At 38.0% G+C, this 21,439-nt stretch overlaps 1 protein-coding gene across 1 annotated transcript; it reads left to right on the top strand.

The window, feature by feature from the left end:
• On the top strand, positions 1–20,002 carry LOC140952511 (uncharacterized). Its single transcript, XM_073401933.1, has 7 exons — positions 1–1,882; positions 2,127–2,382; positions 3,415–3,682; positions 8,389–8,541; positions 14,917–15,005; positions 16,998–17,155; positions 17,616–20,002. The coding sequence occupies exons 1-7, from the start codon at positions 1,780–1,782 to the stop codon at positions 18,101–18,103; spliced, it is 1,515 nt and encodes a 504-aa protein (XP_073258034.1). The 5' UTR covers positions 1–1,779; the 3' UTR covers positions 18,104–20,002.
• The last annotated feature ends 1,437 nt before the right edge of the window (positions 20,003–21,439 follow it).

The following is a 21,439-nucleotide window of genomic DNA, read 5'->3' as shown; positions in this document are numbered from 1 at the left end:
ACTCCCACTTATACCAGCTGTTAACGCGATGGAACAACTGCGGTCGTTTTAAAACAATTTTTAATTTTTTCCTTTTACAGTCCTTATTAAATGACATCTAGATAAAAGTTTCTTTTTCTAATGGCTGTCTGTCGGGGTGTAAAACAAAAACTAAAAATCTGACCAAGGTGATTTGCTGGCTGACTAGTCCTGGCTTGCGATAATCCAGCCGGAAAAAGAACGCCCGCGTTGCCTACCGAACGGAAGAAAACAGTATCCTTTTGCAAGCCGTGGAAATAGCTAGGAGGTAGATTTATTTTATTTTTAAACATCTGCCATTGTCAGTTTTCCTTAGTGGTTTTAAAGCGGTACGAAATAATCTTACATTTATCGTTTCCCCGAGTTTTTAGCGAACATTTTATACAGAGTCGAAGGGGGCACTTCTTGGAAATATGAGCCGGCGTGTAATGGAGTGTTACAACTGAATCCAATAACCGTGATTTTGGCAAAAGTGAACGCCACGTATTTTTAAAGAATAAATTGCGAGTACTGAGCTATAATTAATATTTTAAGCATCGTGTGTTGAATTCACACGATCTGAAGCAAAGCGTTTTAACTATCAATTTAGTCTGGTTTCCATTGGCATTTATACACAAAATGGATTAGCACTGGACTCTAAAAATTTCATTTTATTGTACCAAACGATGTCTACGTGAGTCTCTAGATATCTGTGTTGGTTTTGGGCTGTTTAAATAGGCATGTGTCAATCAACGACAAAAGCTGACTTGAATCGATTTTTGGGCGCTCGGCCTTGCATTTTACCACTAATTTGTTTTTCAGTTTATTTTCAAAAGGGTTTGATTTATCTTCTTAGTACAAAATCGCTTTTCAATCCATGCTGTTTTACTGATTAAATTTTGAAAGCTGACAAGAAACAATGGCCGTGTCTGCATAGTTACACAAAGCCTTGTGGCTGAGTGCATAATTCTTTTCAACTCGAGTACAAAACAAATTGAAAGATCGTTGTTTTCTTTTCTCCTTACATCAGGCATGGACGTTTTCCCAGTGGGCTCATTGAATTTTTGTATCTGTCATAATTTGTGAGCTTCCGCAGAGCCGGAAATACTTGGTTATGTTGAGCTTGTAAATTCGCCTCTGTATTGTGTCGTGTGCGCGCTCGAGTGACCCTCCATTCTTATTCAAATTCATTGTGTAATTCTCTTTTCAGAGTAAAATATCCGAGTAATTCTTTCTCGGATAATTTTGGTGTAATGTTCGTTGTTATGGGCTGTCCAAGTCCGCCTCCTTCACACGGCAAATTGATTGTCTACACAATAGCTATTTAAAGGCCAACAGGAAATGACAAAAACGTCACCGCTTATTGCTATCCAAAGACAACTTTGATGGCTACTTGACAGCTGGTCATCCAATCAGAGCGTTAATAGATTCATTACTGTAATTGAGCAGAACGCCTAAGTGATTTATGAATGTCCTTTACCGAGAGACATTAAGTCTCTATGGTGTATAAATAAAATCGTTTAATGATTGATTGCAAAAGCAAAACTTTACCGTAGAGCTCCGTAGAGTGCTGTTTATGTTTGAATTGAATCACACCGGAGTACCGTGCCAAACCATTTGAATTGTCTGGCATTGCAAACGACGCTGGTTGATTTGGCCGCCACTTCATTTGCTGGACATCAAGTTCGCAGTTCAATATAAGACTAAAATAAGTCACTGAACCATTGCATTTGAAAGTCAGAAGCCCTTGAGAGGTAGAGAGCTGCTAAGTTTTCTTATGCGATGATGACATCCGTTGAAAGCCCGGAAGGTCAGTTACCTCCACGTGCCGGTTTGCCTCTTGGTTGCAGCAGCTCAATGCTTCAGGGACAGGATTTTGACTTCGGTAAGCGAAAAATTTATTCTTTCCACTTTAATCTGCGTCCGTAATTTCTCGGCTTTGCTAAGCTCTGTACAACCCGCTTCCTTGACGTTGTCTTCGTCAACTGACGTAATGGAAATTGTAACGAGGCTTCGGCTTCCTTATAAGTTGCATTACAATGGCTCGCCAGACCTCAAACATACCTTAAGTCACATGCATATGCGGCCAGCCATCTAAACACTGACACCATGATCTTTCCTTTCGCCAGATCGTCACGTTGATTCCCTCATGTCGTACAGCCGCCCAACAAACTTTTACGAAGACATGCATGGTTCTGCTACGATTCCCAGTCAACCGATTAACCCGGGATATTCTCAAATACACACTATGGCGTTTGGTTTTTCTTCGTCTCTTCCGCACGGTCAGCTGAGATCGGACAATATGGAGGTGGAACTCGAGAATAAAGAGCTATGGGACAAGTTTCACAATATAGGAACTGAGATGATTATCACCAAAACGGGGCGGTAAGAGAAAGAGCACCATGTATTATACGCGCGTTCAAATTTCCGATGTCATGTCTAGTAAAAATCTCTCCGGTATGAAACAACAGAAAAAGGATAGATTCCTCGGCGCAATTACTAAAGCAAACCGTTTTAGAGCCCAACTACAACTTAGAGTAAATCCTTCGTTCTATGTGCTCTAACGTTAAAGTTTGTGGACCGACAAAGTTTAAAGTGTGTAACAAATCAAACGAAAGCTATAAAACAGCACTTCCCGTATTGATGTTTCTTTCGCAATTTTTCCCGAGCAGAACATTCGGAAAACTAATTTTTCTCCCCACAATTTTAGAAGTTAAGGGAAAGCTATGGTCTTTCCAATTTCCCTCTTCAGTGCGCGCTCAGGACAAACAGAATCAGTAATGGGAGGTCGAGACAAACAAATAATTATACTTGTAAACCTTGACAGCGCTGTCGTAGAAAACATGTGTGATAAGAGTTCATGTTTCAACAGCCATCATTTAACTACACTCGATTTATGTACGTAGCTGTCAAGCTCTCCAAAAGCGCTCTAACAAAGTGTTCGTGTCCAAACTTCACCCATAAATCACGACGCCATTTTGTAATATTCTGGGACCGATTTCGAGGATACTTCACAGTTTATAAAAATATTTGTTTCGGTCGTTTGGTTTCTCGTAAATGTGAAAAACTCCGGAAAAAGAAAATTGCTATCATTCGACGCAAATGAGTCGATGAAAGAGTGAATTAGAACAAGACCGTGATCATCCATGAACTAACGCGATCTTAAAAACGTTCCCTTTGATCCCTCTCCCAGCTGATTGAAAACCAGTTTAGACCCACCCACAGTGGTTTAGCACTATTCCGTGATTCTCGCCTGAAAATACGCCCGTGAAATTTGACGGGAATAGAAAACATCAACAAAAATCCAACCTGTAAATGTTATGAAAACACCAAGAACATCCATTCCAACGTCACTTAACTTTTCTTGGGGTATTTTCCCGTCACTAAAAACATTTTAATTTTCTATTACGTAAACAGACGCATGTTTCCCGTGATCAGGGTCAATATAAGCGGCTTAAATCCTAAGGAGGAGTATGTGTTGGTTTTGGACATTATTCCAGCGGACGATAACAGGTACAAGTTTCACAACTCAGAATGGTCTGTGACCGGCAAAGCAGAGCCATTAATGCCCACAAGAATCTTTGTTCATCCAGACTCGCCGGGAACAGGTTCTCAATGGATGAGGCAGGTCGTTTCTTTTCAGAAGATGAAACTGACGAACAATCACATGGACCAGATGGGACACGTAAGTTAAAAGACATCTCCATCGTGAGATAAGTTCCGTATACATGCCATATCTCCTTGTTTCATAACAGTAACATTGCATTGTGTCCTTGAACGTTCGAACCAGAAGCCAGTCAGACCAAGGAATGATATGGGGAAAGCCTAACCGAGATCTAGAGGCTCTCCCCAAGAATTTGAGCAATTACCATATATAAACACCTTATTTCCATGTTTCCTAACATTGCAAAGTGTGTTCTTGAATGTTTGAGCCTCAAGGTCGTCACACCGAGGAATGATTATAATGAGGAACGCCTAACATAGTTCTAGAGACTCTCTCCAAAAGATTTTGAGCAACCACAAAACGAATTTTCACCTAAGGCGAAATCAGTCTATAGGTATAACAGAACTAAGAAAGAAACTTTTAGTGTACCCTCCTAGTTAATTCTTCTAATTTACCTTTCTTTCCGTCTCGAAAAGCAACAAAGAGAGAAAAAAACCTAGAAGAAAAGGATGACATTAGGAAATTTAGTTTGCCATAGTTATATGTGGCTGGAAAGTACAAGGCAAGTTTTGGGTGACCTTAAGGAAAAAATTTCATGTTAACACAAAAAGAAGCTCTTAAGTCGATATAATGGAATACAGTCAGGTCATGGATAGATGCCTCATCAGCTCAGTGTTTTTACCTTTTCCTATGGTTAACTTCGCTCTCTGAAAAGGTGGATATGGAAAGCTCAGTATAATTAAACGTTGTAAGGTTCAGCTGCCATTTCTCAGTATAAAATTTGTACCTTAGATTTCTACTTTTATTGCTTTGGAGGCGGGGAATAGCCAGGTCTCTGTCTTATAAAGGGGCTAGGTTTGGAGAAGAGGTCTTATTGATTACAGGGACTTAGTCTCACCCAAATTGAAGAAAGAAAGAACCTTAATGTTATATTTTAATTGTAATAGGTAAATTGGCATATGTTATAAATAAATGTAATTTCAAAAATCCACCTGAATGCTCATAGATATTAAAATTAATGGTAACTTTTGAAGATGAATTTTTATCATTCGTTACAGCACTATTTACATCTCTAATATCGAGGGTAATAAATTGAAACTGTTTTCCTAGTTTTTCTACTTCCAAAGGTTTCAAGGGTTACTCTCTTCCTTAGATCAATATCAAAAGCAATTTCAAACCTGAAATACTGAAAAAATTAAATGGCATTGTGTGACAGTTCTTGGTGAATTAAGGCTTCAATTAAAATGGTCACATCAAAGGATTTTGTATACAAACTCAGAGCTAGAACGATGCATTACTCCGAGTTAATGTAATGCTGAAGAGGTCTCATTTGAATAGTCCGCATAGTACAGGATTTTGGCTTCAAACTCCGGAGTTAGCATTACATACTAAACGAATAGTATCATGTGAAAGTACTGTTGAAGAGGTTTACTTGTTCGAATGTTGAAGCCATAGGATTTCGCCCACAGACTCAAAAGTTGCAACTACACTTGAAGAAATTTATCAGGGTAGAAATGGTCCAAAAAGTAATACACAGATCAGTTCTTTTTAAAGTCGAAATGAAAACATTTTGTCCATGCAAAAAGAATCTATGTATTAGTTATCACTACAGCTGAATTTATGTCTCTATTTGAACACCCGAGGTAAACAGGGTTTCAGTTTAACTTTTCCGCAAACAGTGAAAGGCAGGTTCAACTACATAGTGAAAGTTGAATCTAAAAGTCGGTTTCTTTGGAATGATCTCAAAACCGGATTTCGTGCACAGCCTCGAAAGTAAGAACTGCACTTAGGATACGTATCCATTGTGGTACTCATCTAAGATTCAGTGAACGACTTACCCGATTGAGTACTGCTTGCGAAGCTTCGCTTAAGTAAAATATACTACACACAACTGATTTCAAGACCATACTCGAAATCTCAATTAAAAGGGCAAGTTTTAACTTGTCATAAACTTTGTACCAGAAACTTTGTACTGGATCAATCATAAGTACATTGTCATCGCAAAGCTTAAAAAGTCTTTATTACGTACACAACTAAGCATAAACTATACTACGCAACTTAAGAAATTACTCTCGAAGCACTCTTTCAAGCTCCCTGATTACCTTTTCTTCAATAGAAGGGAATTTTTGTAACAGTGTTAAAACAGCTATGTTAAATTTTTCGTGGTCAGAAATGTCTCCAATTTTATGTGTCATAGTAGTACTCAGTAATCTATAGCAAATTGGATGAGTTTGCAGGGAACGACGTAATTATTTTAACTGAGTTTTTGTCCTGTGCTGAAGGTCATGCAAACTCGGAAGCCTAATGGCGAAAAACAGAGTCGCAAAAATTCAGGGCTTGTCTTTTGAAAGTAACTTAATCGCAGATATCTAACGTCGGACAATCTCATCTTTTGTTCGAATCGGAAAGACGACCAATAAAGAGCTAGATGTCGCAGTGAGTCTTTAACCTAAACATTCAACTAAAAGAAATGCAAAATGCAAGATTTCTGTACAGAGGATTTCCTTTTAGTAGAAAAGTTGAAGAAATACACTTTCTAAATATATTGAATAAAACGTAACAAAGCTCAAGGGATATAAAGATAAGCATAGGGATTTGATAATCGTGATAAGTTACTATTTAATTCATAGTCCATTTCTTTTCTGGAAATACGGAAGACTATTCTTTGTTATCTACAAAATCAGGCATTTGTTTGAACAACTCTATTGATGTGAAGGTTATTGAAATGCGTAGAATGTGAACAAAAGACTTAATTGCCTTTGTTGATACACTAAAGGGCTTGGCAAAATAGACTTCTTGTTCTAAACAACGATTAGAAAGCTCTGTGAATGAAGTGAAAGTTCATTAGTGTTGTCTTCTTTGTGTGCATTAAATTGAAAGTTGTCGGATCGACACGACAGTAGAGGAAGAACTTGATGAGAACATAAAGCGAAACGACTCTTTAAGTTTCGCGTTTCTTATCTTCAAAAACGATGTAAACAAGTCCACAATAGCCACAGCCGCTAGGGGTATTAACAAGTGATTTGGGAGGCCGATTTACTCCGCCTCTCCTAAGTGATTGTGAAAGCTTTTTACCTCGAAACGAAAATCAACACTTGCAAAGCACAAAAGCTTGGAGAAAGGGTATAAATTGTGGAGGGTGAGAGTGATAAAACTATTAGCGGGTTTAAAGCATTTAAAACCAATGGTAAACGCTGGATAATTGACATAAATATGCGGCATTTGACTGAACTTGGAATCTTTCATTTTCTAATTAATACACACGATAATTAGACAGTGGCCAGTGGAGGAGAAGAAACAAATAGAATGAGGGAAAATTGTGCGTCCGTAAAAGGGAAGCTTAAAAAACATTGACTTTGACCGAGAGAGGCATACTTGTCTCGGTTTGTTCAAGCGTTGAAACATTCTGAAAAATAAGGCATTTTATCCGGAACCAAGCTGCGAATTTTGATGATGACTTCGAAATAAACTAGATTCTTATGGTAATCGAATATATCTCAGACCTAACTCGCCTGGTTAACCAGTTACTGAATTGTATGGTATCGAGTAGAATAAATTTCGTTGACAAACTCCTTTCTGATTTTGCTTTACAGGATACAGCTCGCTCTAACTTAGTCTCTAAATGAAACATCATTCAAATAAAACGTTTGGCAGTGGTTATGCTGCAAGGACTTATGAAACTCTGTAGAGTAAATTCCCTTGGTGTGACCATTAAACTTCCTTTGCTACTCTTTTTTATACACCGCACATTTGTCGGTTTTTTGTGTGTAAGTATTTTACCCAATAAAATTTTGGCTTTTTGTGAATTTTAGTCGTAGCTCTAATGACAGGGGAAAAAGGTTTGAAAGGAATAAAATGTTTATGATATGGAAAACAAGGTCAAAACCTGCAAAGTTAAAATCCTCGTTGTTAAATGCAAACATTTACTGAATTAAATGACAAAAAAATTAATTGTCGCGTAAGTTCATTTACTTAATCGTAAAATTAGAAAAATAAAACCTAGCAAACGCTTTTTTAGGGAATTAATACTACAAACAATTTTTTGCTTCTTTCTCACATAATTATCACGTAGAATACTTCAGCTGGTTATCATTGTAATATTTATGAATTAAGGCCCATTTTAGTATGCCACACGGTCGTCTTTTTTTTCCCATTACTAAAAATAAAAATAATAAAAAAATGTATCTGAATTTTAACGTAAATGCAATAAAAGTAAGACCATTTTAAAAGTTCCTCTCCGTCAGCTCCTAGCTCCAAAAACGGAACTTTTCTTTGTTACTTTTTATAATATTGCTAAGCGATACTCTTTGCTTGTTGGTTTGTTTTTTAAGTTACTGACTCTTTACTGATTTAGTTCAGTGTGCTTAGTATGCTTTGAAGGGGAAGCTCAACCATATGTTCTGTGGACATTGAGTAAACCACTCACATTAACTGCTGAGCTTATAGTTTTCTGGAAACTCTTTATTTTTTACTGTTGCACTTGTCTATGGATACCCGCTAATCGTTAAAGGAGAAAATTCAAATAGATAAAAATCTACCCAACAGCATTCTCCTGTGTTACTGTTCATTATGAGGTACAAGGTTGAGAAATACAAGGTTGTCCTAAATTTCACTCTGCTTTTCTTGAAAGTGTGATCATTTAATTAAAACTACTGATTGGTCATTGTTGTATTTTTATGACGAAATGATTAATTTTTATTATTTCCCAATGCTTTTTCACACCACAGGTTATTTTGAATTCAATGCACAAGTACCAGCCGCGTGTTCATATCATTCCAGCCAAGGACTACAGCCCCTATGGACTGAGGAAGGGCTCCTATTATACCTTTGTCTTTACTGAAACACAATTCATGGGAGTGACTGCCTATCAAAACCCAAGGGTGAGACTGACTTGTTAATGACTAGCAGCTGATTTTATTTCACACACTGGCCTCCTTTGTATTACTGTGTAGCTAACGGGTCTAGTGCTTTTCAAAGAAGCCAAGTCAAACTCTTTCACTGCTAAACTCGTGTCTATATGGATTCTAACGTTTGAGCTTATTGGCGAAAGCCTATAGGGTGAATCATTCAAATGAATTAACCTCCTGGGCATTACTTTTGTAAGGTGCTATTTGGTTTTCAGAATATGTGCAAAATAAACTGATCTGGGGATTTTTAAGACGAATCTTGATGTTAGGCTGTCTTAGGAGTGAAAGGACTATAAGACATTGGCATTATTGAAAAACTGACTCAAACAACCAACGGGTCAGATATCTTCAACTCCATCGGTGTTGTGAATCAAGTTGTTACGGTAGTAAGAATCGAACGGACAAAATCCTATAGTTTGGCCCATTTTTCAGTCCTTTTAACTAATTTATATTAAAGAAATTGTTTTAAAAAAATATAATCGACCCATCTCCCATTGGGAATTCAACTGATGTCTTTCTACCTCTTTTACTGACTTGATGACAGTTGCACTATTGATCTACGGGTGACTTGACAGACTAAGTTCTGAGCGCATTTGTGAGTAAAAGAATGCTTTTGTTGATACTAACACTAGCTGGATCGAACGAATTAGGTTAACCTTCATCATAGTAAGAAAATCTAGTAAAGCTTTTCGGACAAAGCAAAAGTAGAACCTAAGCTTGGACACATTTTGCTGGGCTAGCACTAGAACGCTAGTATTTAGGTAGCATTATTTAGGAAGTTCATTAGTCTTCATCTTAATTTAGCCTACTTGGAAGGAAGTAACATTTATTAATACCCGAATTTGCTCCTGCTGGGACAATTTTATGACTAAACTGACCAACGCCTAAAATTAGCACGCTCATAAAACGATATTGATCTCATACTAAGGTATTAAAACGAAAGTCTCAGTTGCAAGACAGAAACGGCCACATTTCACTGTTATTTTAATCATAATAGGCAAGACGTTTATTCTTAGATGCCGTGGGGTTAATCAAACGTAAAATTTCGTGAGTCTGGTTTGGAAAGCATTTTGTGGCAGGTGAACATCTTTCCATGGCTTAAGTGGTGCAAACTATATTGTAGGAAGAAAATACTTTTTCTTTGTTTTCACCTTAGTAAAAGGAAATCTCGTACTCAAAAGTTCGTAAATCTGGGGTTAATCTCGTACTCAGCAAATCGTAAGCCTGGAGCTTATGAGATAGCTTCCTATAACCTCAAAATTAACTACATGTGACACCAATTTGTCTGAGTTTTTGCGTAATACGGTAGCGTCTATATACAAGTGTATACGACAAAACAAAAAGATACTCCAAAAAAAAATTGTAAAGAGGTACTTGCAAAGATTTTAAAATAAATTTGATTAAGGAAGATAAAGCGCGATAAAGGCTGGCCGATACTTATCAAATGCTAACGCCTTCGAGAACCATTTTCCTGTTCCCACGGTTAAGATATTATTTTCAAGGGGGATTTAACTCTTTCAGTTCATAAAAAGATCTTCAGAGGTCCGACCCTCCAAAATGGAAGAGTCTGAGAGTATTTTCCTGCGGTGCTGTTTATGGTGCTTTAAACGGTCGTTCTTAACTTTGAGAACATTAAGGAAATAAGTAAGAACATTACCTTCTAGCGGGAAAAGACTTAAAAGAGAATTCGCGAACTTTAAGGCTTGTTTTTGTGGTCGACTATTATCATGTCAATATTTTACACTAAAAAAAACATAGTTAGTAACAGCTTTTACTACACTGAAATCACAAAAACAATTTCATTTCATCCTTTTCGTTTTTGCAACCGTTATTCAAGAAAATCAAGTTCATTCCAAGGGTTTATTTTGACGAAACAATGACAAAAATAATTTATATCAGTGTTTCGAAATTTTTTTGCAAACAGACTTGAATTACGTATATCGCTTTCAAAACTGCTGCGGTACAAAGCGTGCACCACTCGAGACTAAACTTTAAGGGCTCGAAAATGCGATTATGAAAGTGTGACCATTCATATCAAACTTTATGCCACGAGTACTTTCCCATTGTGCTGGAATATTTGATACTTAAAATTTATTCCTATTTTCCGGGTCCAACTCAAATCATTCCAAAGTGATTTTTATAATTGCTGACACATTAAAGGTCCAAGTGCCAAGAGCCAAATGCGCGCATTTCTGTTACATTAAGTATGTATTTTTATCAAGTATTTAGAGTCCTAAAATATTTAATTACTGCGCATGCCAGAAAGCGTATACTTCTGGTTTCGGCGGTTTACACGCAATCGATATCTTACAGACTCAGATATCGGTCCTGGTAAACCACTTATTTCATCGCATTAATTGGTATCCGTACATGTTTGTTGTTCCTGAGAGCTTCCTGTATTTACAATTTCATTCACGTAGGCTGCCTTACCGCCTTTCCTGCTAAAGAACTCGACTAGTTTAGCTTGCAAAACGCGTTGCCAAATATTACTTAGAATCGACCATGTCGCCTGCGGCCGCACTTGACGACTTAACAGGTTTAGTTCCAATTAATTAATGAAACGTAACTTTCCAATTTATTAATTAAACTTAACTGGTTTAGAAAATACTAATGCGGCCGCGTATTTGGGGTGTTAACCGAGTCTTGACCGGGGTTATCAGTAGTCTGAAATAAAATCCACCAACAATAGATTTTATTGGCGGAATAATTGGCGGTAATTTGAGGTCTTCGTACTTGACCGACGATGGCAATGGATTAATGTGAATTTTCTTTTTGGGCATAAACAGGACAAGAATTTGAGAGCGCTTTCGAAGATAATAAAATTCTAAGAGCTGCGGCTTCCCTGTTTGTTGACCATAGCTTTGGCAAAGCGTGAATAGTTTTGACGCAAAATAAACATGTTCTCGAATGTTTTGAATAACTGCTACTACTCTTTTTTAAAACGCATGAGAGAGAATAGGACAGCCTAACCCTAAAGGGAATTGCGTTTTATAAATGAAAGAAGAGAAGAAGAAACGAATAAAAATGTTTTTCAAATCCGGCATTCAATTTGGTGCTCCACTGTCAATTTCCGTTTATTTTTCATAGTTTCACATTCCACTTTACAATGAGTTTCTCTAAAAGAGCGTCTGCAGTAGATGTTTTCCTTAAATGTTTGAAACAAAATGGTCATCAGTACTTGGAGGGATTTTCTAGAGAGAGAAAGTTAAAAGACACAAAGTAAATTCTCACGCAATCACGAAAAGTGAATGGCGGCAAATATCTGACAGTCATGGATTCCGTAACTTTCACGTCTTTTTAGCAACCAAGCAATCACTTGCTTTACAAAAAGCCAGGCATTTTTTACGACATTTCTTTCCATTTAAGTGACCAGCGTTTCGTTTTCATTTATAAGCTGTAATGTAAAACTGAAGATTACAGAGGGGATATTCTCCACTACAAAACGGAAAACCACATCTTAGCAATTTGGACTTCGGAGCGTTTCAGTCTAGGAAGTTGCCGATGGACACCGTTGGTTGAGTTGTCAAAACAAGGCTATTTCTGGTTGTTAATGTCAATATTTCACCATTACCTTTATACTTCAATACAGAATAGATTCCATACCATTGGTTTAGGAATTTGGTTTTCGGGAGAGTGTATTTGTCGTGTTTTTAGCTAGTCGGCATCTATCAGAGTGTCCGGCTCCTGCTGGATCAGAAAATGCATGACTACTAACTTCTAAGGAAATGTCCCCGCAGTATAATTTAGGGTTTCCGCCACTAATTTGTCCCCTGTTAATGGATACCTAGCTGAGCACGTACTAAGTTCACTTAAGATCCGATAGAAATTTTAAACATTCGTTGCCTTTTCACAGTGTTTTACACAAAATACCAGAGGAAAGTAAAACTCGGTGGTTTTCCTTTGATTATTGTGCATCACTAAAAATAAACGAAATATTAAGTAGTTTCTATGAAAACTGTAATATTTATACATCCAAACCTTAGCCTGCGTCGCATTAATATGGGCGCAAGTGAGAAAGAGGCGCTTGAAGGAGACGCACTACACACCCCACCTACCCTATTAGCAATAAGGGTACTGCTCGTGCTCTCCTTCCAATATAAATCCCAGAGACAACAATTTTAACCTATTTGTTACGACTTAAAGAAATGAAAATTTGAAAATCACAGGAAACATTAGATTATTGACATCTTTATTAGTCATACAAACTACTTTCTGCATTACTTGAATGTCAATGTGGTAAATGGAAAAGGAATGTTAATGAGCGCTTTTATCCGGCTGGCGTTTCACAAACTTAACATAACAGGGTAGAACACCTGACTTAGAAGTAAAACGCCGAAGAGAAGGCCTGAAAGATATTTATCAAACCTTAACCTTTGATTAACTAACACAAGAGAAAAAGTTAGTATACCTGGTCCCAGTTGTTCAAAAGGTGGATAGCGCTATCCACTGGACAAATATGTTATCCACTGTATAAAGAAATTTTTTGGCCTAATAGGATAGCGCCATCCAACGTTTGGACAACCGGGGCCTGATCGTTAAAAATACAATAAGCACCCCCCCCCTCCCCCCACGCCCACCACATCTTCCTCGAGATTCTAGCCCTTTTGAGTTTTTTCCAAGCCTGACTGTTTCACCCGACTCTTAAATTAGGAAGCCATCTAAGCAGTTTTATGATATGCGATCACCTGCAGACATAACCTGCAGAATGCACCAAAAGGGGTTGACCCCCAGTTTTACTCCCAGAGTAAATAATGGAGTCTTGTAAGGTAGTTGGGGCTTATGATTCTTTGGACAAAATCCTGTGGTGTGACCATTCAAATAAAAGCTCCTTGCGATTAGTTTCATATGGTACTTTTTTGTGGCATTTTTCAAAATGAAATTTGTACCTCTTTTCTAAGTTTGACTTAAGCCACTTCTTGGAGTGAAAAGTTTAATGAGATTGAATGGGAGAGTTTCATGGCAAAGGTAACAAGAGTAGGTTATAGAGAGTTGGCAATGAAGGTTATTGAACTTGTATAAGCAGATATGACCGAGGTCGTAGACCAGATCAGAGAGTATCACGTAACCTTCTCTAAATTCTCGCGAGGATTACAGCACTCTATAGAATATCTAATAGACCCTCCAAACACTAAAGACTAGTGTGATTATTCTATTTCTCAGCAAATGTATACGAAGCCTTATTCTCAGGGTCCCGCCCCACAAAACATTTATATTCATGCCTCATTTTTCAAGGTTCCTTTGTACTGTCAACTAATACAATTGCGTCAAGTTTTGATGATTTCTTTCCATGAATATACAGGGATTAGTCGCAACTTTTGTTTGATACTATATGTGGTCTTTGCGACTGGAAAACCCACCATCCTCTTAAAATTTTGTATCCAATTTTAAGCAATTATCTTTATAACTTGAATCCACTTTGTACTCCCTAAGTGGTATTGCATTACCCCTTAACGTTTTTTTAAGTTAATGAGATGCCCAGATCACGTATACTACTACTTATTTCTCAGGTTATAAAGCACATGACACTTATACTTTGGACTGACTGCCATAACTTGCCGAGTCTTGCGTGGTCTATATGTTTTCGGTATTACTGAATAAACAGCGATATTCATGGCCCAAAGGAGGCCAGTTTGTTTTATATTTTAACAAATTAATTTAACCCCCCTGGGTTCTAAATGAGTGGTTAACGCCCAAAATGCGACAAATAAGAGACAAACCACCTTATTAACTCAAAACTGAATATTCACAGCTGAGGGGAAAGACACTAATTCCCAATACATGGCCAACAATTCAGCAACTGCACTAAGGGATATAACTTAAACGTACAAAGAACTTAACGAGTGTTTGAAATAGAGAGCTGCTGGTATAGTTGTAAAACGCGACCAACCTATGTATTAAACATTTTGGTTTAGGTCGCTCGTCAAACGCGTTGATCAAACCTCGCTATATTAATACCGATTGCGAGGTTAGTTTCATTCGTACGGTAAGATTTTAAGAGCCGTAGAAGGCACATGAGTTCTTGCCCACACCATGCTTATAAAACTAGCTATGGTAGATAGAAATGGGCATAGGGAACAACGATCAGATACGTTTGCGTTAGCTTGGTAACTATAAAATCTCGCGACCCTCGACCAGTACATGGTCATTGTTATGACTGACATATATACTGTACACAGGAATCAAGAAAATATCTCCCATGGCCAAATGTCGTGCGATTTTTAAACAAATTATAATTATCCTCTTTTGAGTATCTTAAGAATGATAGACTGAGAAGTGTACAGAGAAGAGGGGATTTTAAAAGGTTGGCCCTTACTCGTGACATCTGAAGTTATGTTATTTCTCCATTAGATAACCCAATTAAAGATTGAGAACAACCCCTTTGCAAAGGGATTTCGTGGAAGCTGCAACAACACAATGCACCATATTTCACTTAAAAGGTATGTGCGCCCATGGCGGTGATATTACGTAATAATGATTTAATTTTAGTTGCCGTTTAATGGTTTAACATATACATTAACAAATAGGAAAATTTAAATTTAAAAGCATTACGTACAAATACTGACAACAGCCTCCGGCTCCGTAACAATATCATAAAAAAGTGCTGTATAATATTAAATTGAAATGATTTATACAGTACAAAAAAATCACAACAAAGTTGTACACCCGGGAGATTGTACTCACTGGATCTCGCTTACGTGATCCTCAACACTAAAGCAATTGATGTAGAGAATAAATGGGTCCCAGAGCTATCTCAAACAAATGATAAATTGGCCATGATAGTGGCTTCAGTGTAGTTTCTTTGGGATAATATGGGAGTAGATTACCCGCTCAACTCAGCGGGAATCGCCGGAAAGAATAAAATGAAGGTAAGCACCGTAAGCTGGTCCTAAAGTAGACATTAGACGTGCCCTATTCAGGAAAACATTTACTTCCATTAAGGTGGATCAAACCCTACCGCGGACAGTCTGTGGTTTTCGCTAAGACTACCCGTTTGGGCGCGCGCGATGACTGTCGTTATTAGCCCGATTAACATCCACCCTCTTTCAAAGCTGATTTTCAGAGGGGGGACTGATATCAACTATGTGGCTGTTAGGATGTGTCCATGTACCCCCCCTCACCACAACTCAGTTTGATCTTTCTTGGAGAGCAGAGAGTGTAGGTGTCATCTAGCCCTTTACAACGATTCAAATGGCGATCAAGGTAACGTTGGCAAAGAAATCAAAGATTTTTCAAATGCTTTCCTGTGAAAGTATGGTAAAGAACTTCATCTTTCATACTACATACATACATCGTTTACTACCACTTCTCCATGGGGGATTTTCAGAGGCAAAAATTAAAACTGAAGTATATATTTACAATAAGAACTAATTAATTAGAATAAAATTTCATTAAATACTATATAATAAGAGTAAATTCAGCACAAAATACAATAAAACGATAAAACGAGTCTAAAAAATATTGCAAATAGCACAAGTCAATTCTAATCAAATATAGAGACAAAATTACGTAAGAGGCTTAACTTAAGGCAACGTTTAAAATGGCTCACTGATTTGCAAATCTTGAGATCGTTTGATCAAGAATTTCATAAGGCGACTGTTCTGTTGTGGCTGAGTAACTATCAACTGGATCCAAAGGAGATCAATACATATATATTTTCCTTTGAATTTTCAGAGACCGGAACTTTACGAACCACACGTGTTAGTAAGCGTGACAAAATTACCGCAGTGAATTACAAAGGAGAGCACATTATGAAACTAAAGCCAAACCACATTTGGTTTGCCGCCAGGTCTTAATGGGGTTAACCTGAATGTGCCATGAGTGCTAAAAGCCCTGAAAGAATCACAAAGGATGTTTACTCATAAGAACATGAAAAGGAACCTTCTTTTCAGTAAGAGGCTTACGTATGAGTATTTTCTACACGCAATTATATCGAGACACGGGCAGACATCTTAACCACTAAGCGTATTAAAATAATCATAATCATAATAATGAGAATAAAAAGAAATTAAGTGACACTGTATACTTTTTAACTAAAAACGGGATTTTCCAGCCTTCCACTCTATTGAATGCACGAAATCAAAACTAAAAAGTATCACCTGTGTTTTGGCCGATTTTCAAAGTGCTGCAAGATGGCCATGGCCTACGTTCGATTCGAATTGCCACTCCGTAAGTTCATCCATGACATTGAAATAAAAGTATTGCTCACTAATTTTCTTCTTGAAAGTCCCAACTGCGGATTTATTTACAAGAAGTCAGCTCAGAAAAGCAAGGACTTTACCGTATATGTCTTCTCGCTTTTTTTTCTTAGCGTGACATAAGTGAATAAGGCATTCACTGGCAACGCTGTGTGAGATGCATTTTACTTGTTAAGTGGGCAATAAGTGGAGTTTTGAGGAAAGATTAATTTTGTTCTTATTGTACCGTTCCAGAAAATCGCCAGATGACTGCAACGACACAGACGCCCTGTCTCTCTCCCCCGCGGGATCTACATCAAGTGGCGAGTCTTGCAAACGTACTTATCAGGATTCTCCACCTAAATTCCCGGATATAAACGACCCCTCTCCTCCTCCAATGATGGGACATTCTGGTAAGCTCTCTATGAAGTACTTACAGACGAGATGAAAACTGGGACGAGGTGACTTTCGCATTGAATTCTGGGACTATTACTAGGGACAGCTAAAAAATATGAAGACCTTAGATAACAATGACCTCAACCAGGCTAGGCATCTTAGAGGTTTTAGTAAAAACAAGGGTTTAGGTATAGGTGGGGTACTCAATCTCACGGGCTCATAAAACCTGGTCTCGGTCATTCTTATTTGAGGATTTTCGAAAAATCATTGGCCAATAGCTGACCGGCGCATCCTCAGTAACTATCCCAGAAATAATTGCAGGACACATTTCGGCTCCAGTTCCCTTCTCGTTTCTAAATCCATATACCGCATACCAAGGTAGCTACGCTTCCCACACCACCATCCTCGTCAAGTTTACTTGAAAAGCCCTTGATAATATCTTGATAATATCCATATCTCCTTTTATTTTCTTGATAGGAAGTGCGTTTGGCCATGTCGTATTTCCTCGACGTCCATCGGACGCGTTCGACTCGTCTTGCAGTTTTGCCTCCTTTCAAAGCAGCTGCCGACAACAGACGTTCTGCACTGACAGACCTACGGTCACAACACCACTGAATACGTCATCCAGTATGAATCTGTCCACGCATCCTTACATACATAACCTGCAAATGAACTCTCTTACACCGTTGTCTTCAACAGGTGCTCTCTCTCATCCTTGTCACGCACCCCGTCCTCTTCCACATCCAGGATACTTAGGTCATCCCAACGAGCATACAATTCATCATACGCCGAGTCATCTTACCGCGCATGTGCACTCTACTTTAAACGGATATCCTGATAGTTTAAGACAAGATTGCAGGCCTGATTATGGACTGGGGAGAAGTGACTTCAGCAAGCCGTTGACCATATCTACTACGTTCCATACAGGATTCCCAGGAAACCCACCACCATATCCATATCATTAAGTACCATGTGGAACACGTGACCGCGTATGGTCAGAGCAAAATAGTAGGGAGTTAAAGCAGCGACGATTTTGAGCGACGCACGTCAACCGGAATTGGACTTTTGGTACTCTTGACCCTTGATATTGAACATATATTTGGACCCAACTTCTCTACAAGAGCAAAAACACTTAGCTATACAAGTTTGGTGCCGTCAAGGCGACTTAAAAGAGAAAAAAGGCTCACCTTCGGTAGACGTGCGTCGCTCAAAAACGTCGCTGAAGATTGTAGGGCGATAGAGATTGGGTGCCCTGTGTTTATTTACATTTTCCCCGTAGGTGATATTTATTGACTGGAATGAATCATTCTGCTGTCTCTGAAGCCCTTGTTCTTTTTTATATATTTTATAATAGGTCTTTGTTATCACTTTAATGCAGATATTGTACAGGAAATTGCGTCTTTACAATCTTACCCCAGCTTTACATAGAACGAACACGTAAACAGCAACCCATTTTCATTACTCCCTTTTAAAATTCTCAGCAGTATTACTAACGTAGATTGGTAAGTGACGACATAACATCGAAGACAGGAAGGAGACTCTCTCCTTACTGTATCGTGCCTTCAGTTTTGTAAAAAGTCCCAAGGTCGTGTGGGGGGTGCCGCACACCCTTAAAAGTAGGGATTGCGTGACTCATCTATGTCACGCAATTACATGACGGGAGTCCCTTATTGTAGGCTCTTGTTGTATTATTAGAGAAAAAATATATTTATTAAGATATGACGTACTTTTGGTTTATAGTGGCTATTTATATTACGATAGAGCAATTTATGGAACAGTGAAAATTTGAGAAGTTTACATAATCTAAAGATAATGATAGCCATCAGGAGCCCATGGCTTCCTGCAAGCACCGATTTGTTTGTTTGTTTTTTTTATTGCACAAGTTTATATATCTAGTGACATTTCAAAAGAGCTGACAAATTTAAATTACTTAAACGAAGACTTACACTGTAAAAGGGCAAACGTCTGATGTGATGACCAGTTTTTGCACTAAACGGAAAACATAACCCATTATCAAAATATGAGTAAATTTCGATAGTCACGCCCACGAAAACTATCAAATATTCGACTCAATTTCAAAAACCTTTGATAGTCTTCGGGTAATCCTCGACAATCGACGATCAAATTGTAGTTTGAGTTCCACGTGAAATTATCCATAGAGAACTAGTACAAATGTATTTTAATCAGCAGCATGCGGGTCTACAACCTTTTTGATTTTCATTCCCTGAAAAATGATTATTCCCAATCTGACTTGCTCGCCAGTTACATGTTTTTTATTCTTTTTGCTTGGGGGAATTAATCAATCAAAAAGTTATTGAAAATTGGAGATTTATTCTTGAAGTTAGGTTTTAGAAGGGGTAGTAGAGAAGAAATGTATTTTTCCATTTATTGTTTATTGCCGAGTTTAAAATTATAGATGTAATATCTACTGACGCACTTCACAGAAAGTTGAGTAAATCATGTTTAAGTACCATTAGAAATCCGTTTAAGGGAACATCCAAAACACTGGAATGAACTGATTCGGGGCTTTTAGGCCCGTCACGCATTCCTCCCTCCTCCGTTTCGTGACGGTAGGAGCTGCGTTGCGTGACCGTAGGGAAAAAAATGTTGACCTAAAATCCCGGCCATAAACGCTTGTTCATGTTTGGTCTCGTTACCCTTCAATGTTGATATTCACGAATTAATTTGTCCAAGCAATCTAGTCAACACAGTCGCTTCTCTTGATTTTGAGTGTTTTAAGGAATTAAGACCGTGGTTGATCCTCAATAAAATTCTAGTTGCACTTCAGATTGGTTATGTCATAAAAAATTGGAACTAAGGGACGGACCATTAGAAAACTTATGGGGAGGGGGTGGGGGACGGGCGAAGTACAAAAAAAAATATTCGCGCAAGGGAAAATTAAATGAAAAAAAATTCATGCACGCCAATTAACTCTAAAAAAAATTCATGCTAACGCCTAAAAAATATTCATACAAGGAATTTGATAACGACAAAAAATTCCTGCTGCTCGAAACTTCCCTACCCCCTCCCCCGTAACTTTTCTAATGGTCCATCCCTAAGTGTAGCTGAAATTCAAGCTGGATTTATTAGTAATCAGTATTTATTTCGAGCTGTTATTCAAATTATGGTGAGAGCTCATAACGATCAATTTTAATAACTCTGGCAATGCTTGTTTTCTTTGCCCTTTAGGATAGGATTTATTTCAGACTATTTATTACGTGTAAAGAGTATCTAATATATTTGTTTCCTCTTTTTTGATCAAAATAATTGCTGTAATCAGCACATTGAATGGGAATTCTGAACGGCTAGTGATGCTTGTTTTTGTACAACATAAATAAAAATACGTTGTGACTTATACAGTCACTTTGTGGTCTTGAGTTTGAACACAGTGGTGCAACGGAAGAGGATTTTTAGGGTGCGTTCGATTGGGAAATCTAGATTTAGATTTTCAAATCCAGATTTCGGATTTGTAATCGCACGCGAAATCCGAAAACGGATTTCAACGATGAGATATCTGTTTTTGGATTTTCATTTTCACCATTCGATTGGGAAATCCGAAAAAGGATTTGAAAAACTGTCCTTAAGCCGACAGCTGTCTTGCACGGGCACGCATAATCAGCAAAAAGAAGACCGCTGTTCACTAGAACAGTTTTGCAAATCGTTTTTCGGATTTCCCAATCGAACGGTAAAAAGAAAATCCATGAAATCCGGAATTGGATTTCTTTATTGAAATCCACCCTGAGGACGGATTTCTCGGTGGTGAAATCCGTCTTCGGATTTCGCGTTCGATTGCAAAGTAAGAAATCCGGATTTCAAAATCTAAATCCGGATTTCCCAATCGAACGCAACCTTACATCAGCTTTGAAAATGCAATTACAGGCGAAACTCCCGTAAGGCGAGTCTCCGCATTTTGGGTTGTCGTCTCGGGTGGTGCTTGCTTACGAGAATCGAGCCTCAGGTGATGTAAATGTCCACACTCTTTATTCCGGTCGTTGAGATAAACCTTCGTACAAGATAGACTCCTAAATGACTTGACAAAAAGGTCGTAAAAATTAAAACAAGTTTAACCGTTAGCCGAAAATAGGGTAAAAAGAGTTAACCGTCTAGTCGAGAGGGGGGACTTTCTTATTCACCATTTTCACACAGACCATAATGCACCTTGTTTACCCCCCAAGATTTTCCGTAACCATTGTTTTCAATTTCTCCTGGGTATTACAGTCGTCCCAAGGGAAATCGAAGACAATGGTTATACAAAATTTTGGGCGGTAAACGACATGCCTTATGGTCTATGTGAAAATGGT

This window comes from Porites lutea, chromosome 11 (assembly GCF_958299795.1).
Source record: "Porites lutea chromosome 11, jaPorLute2.1, whole genome shotgun sequence".
NCBI lineage: Eukaryota > Metazoa > Cnidaria > Anthozoa > Scleractinia > Poritidae > Porites > Porites lutea.
Note: the sequence above shows the minus strand (reverse complement) of the source record. Positions and strands in the feature narration are given on the sequence as shown.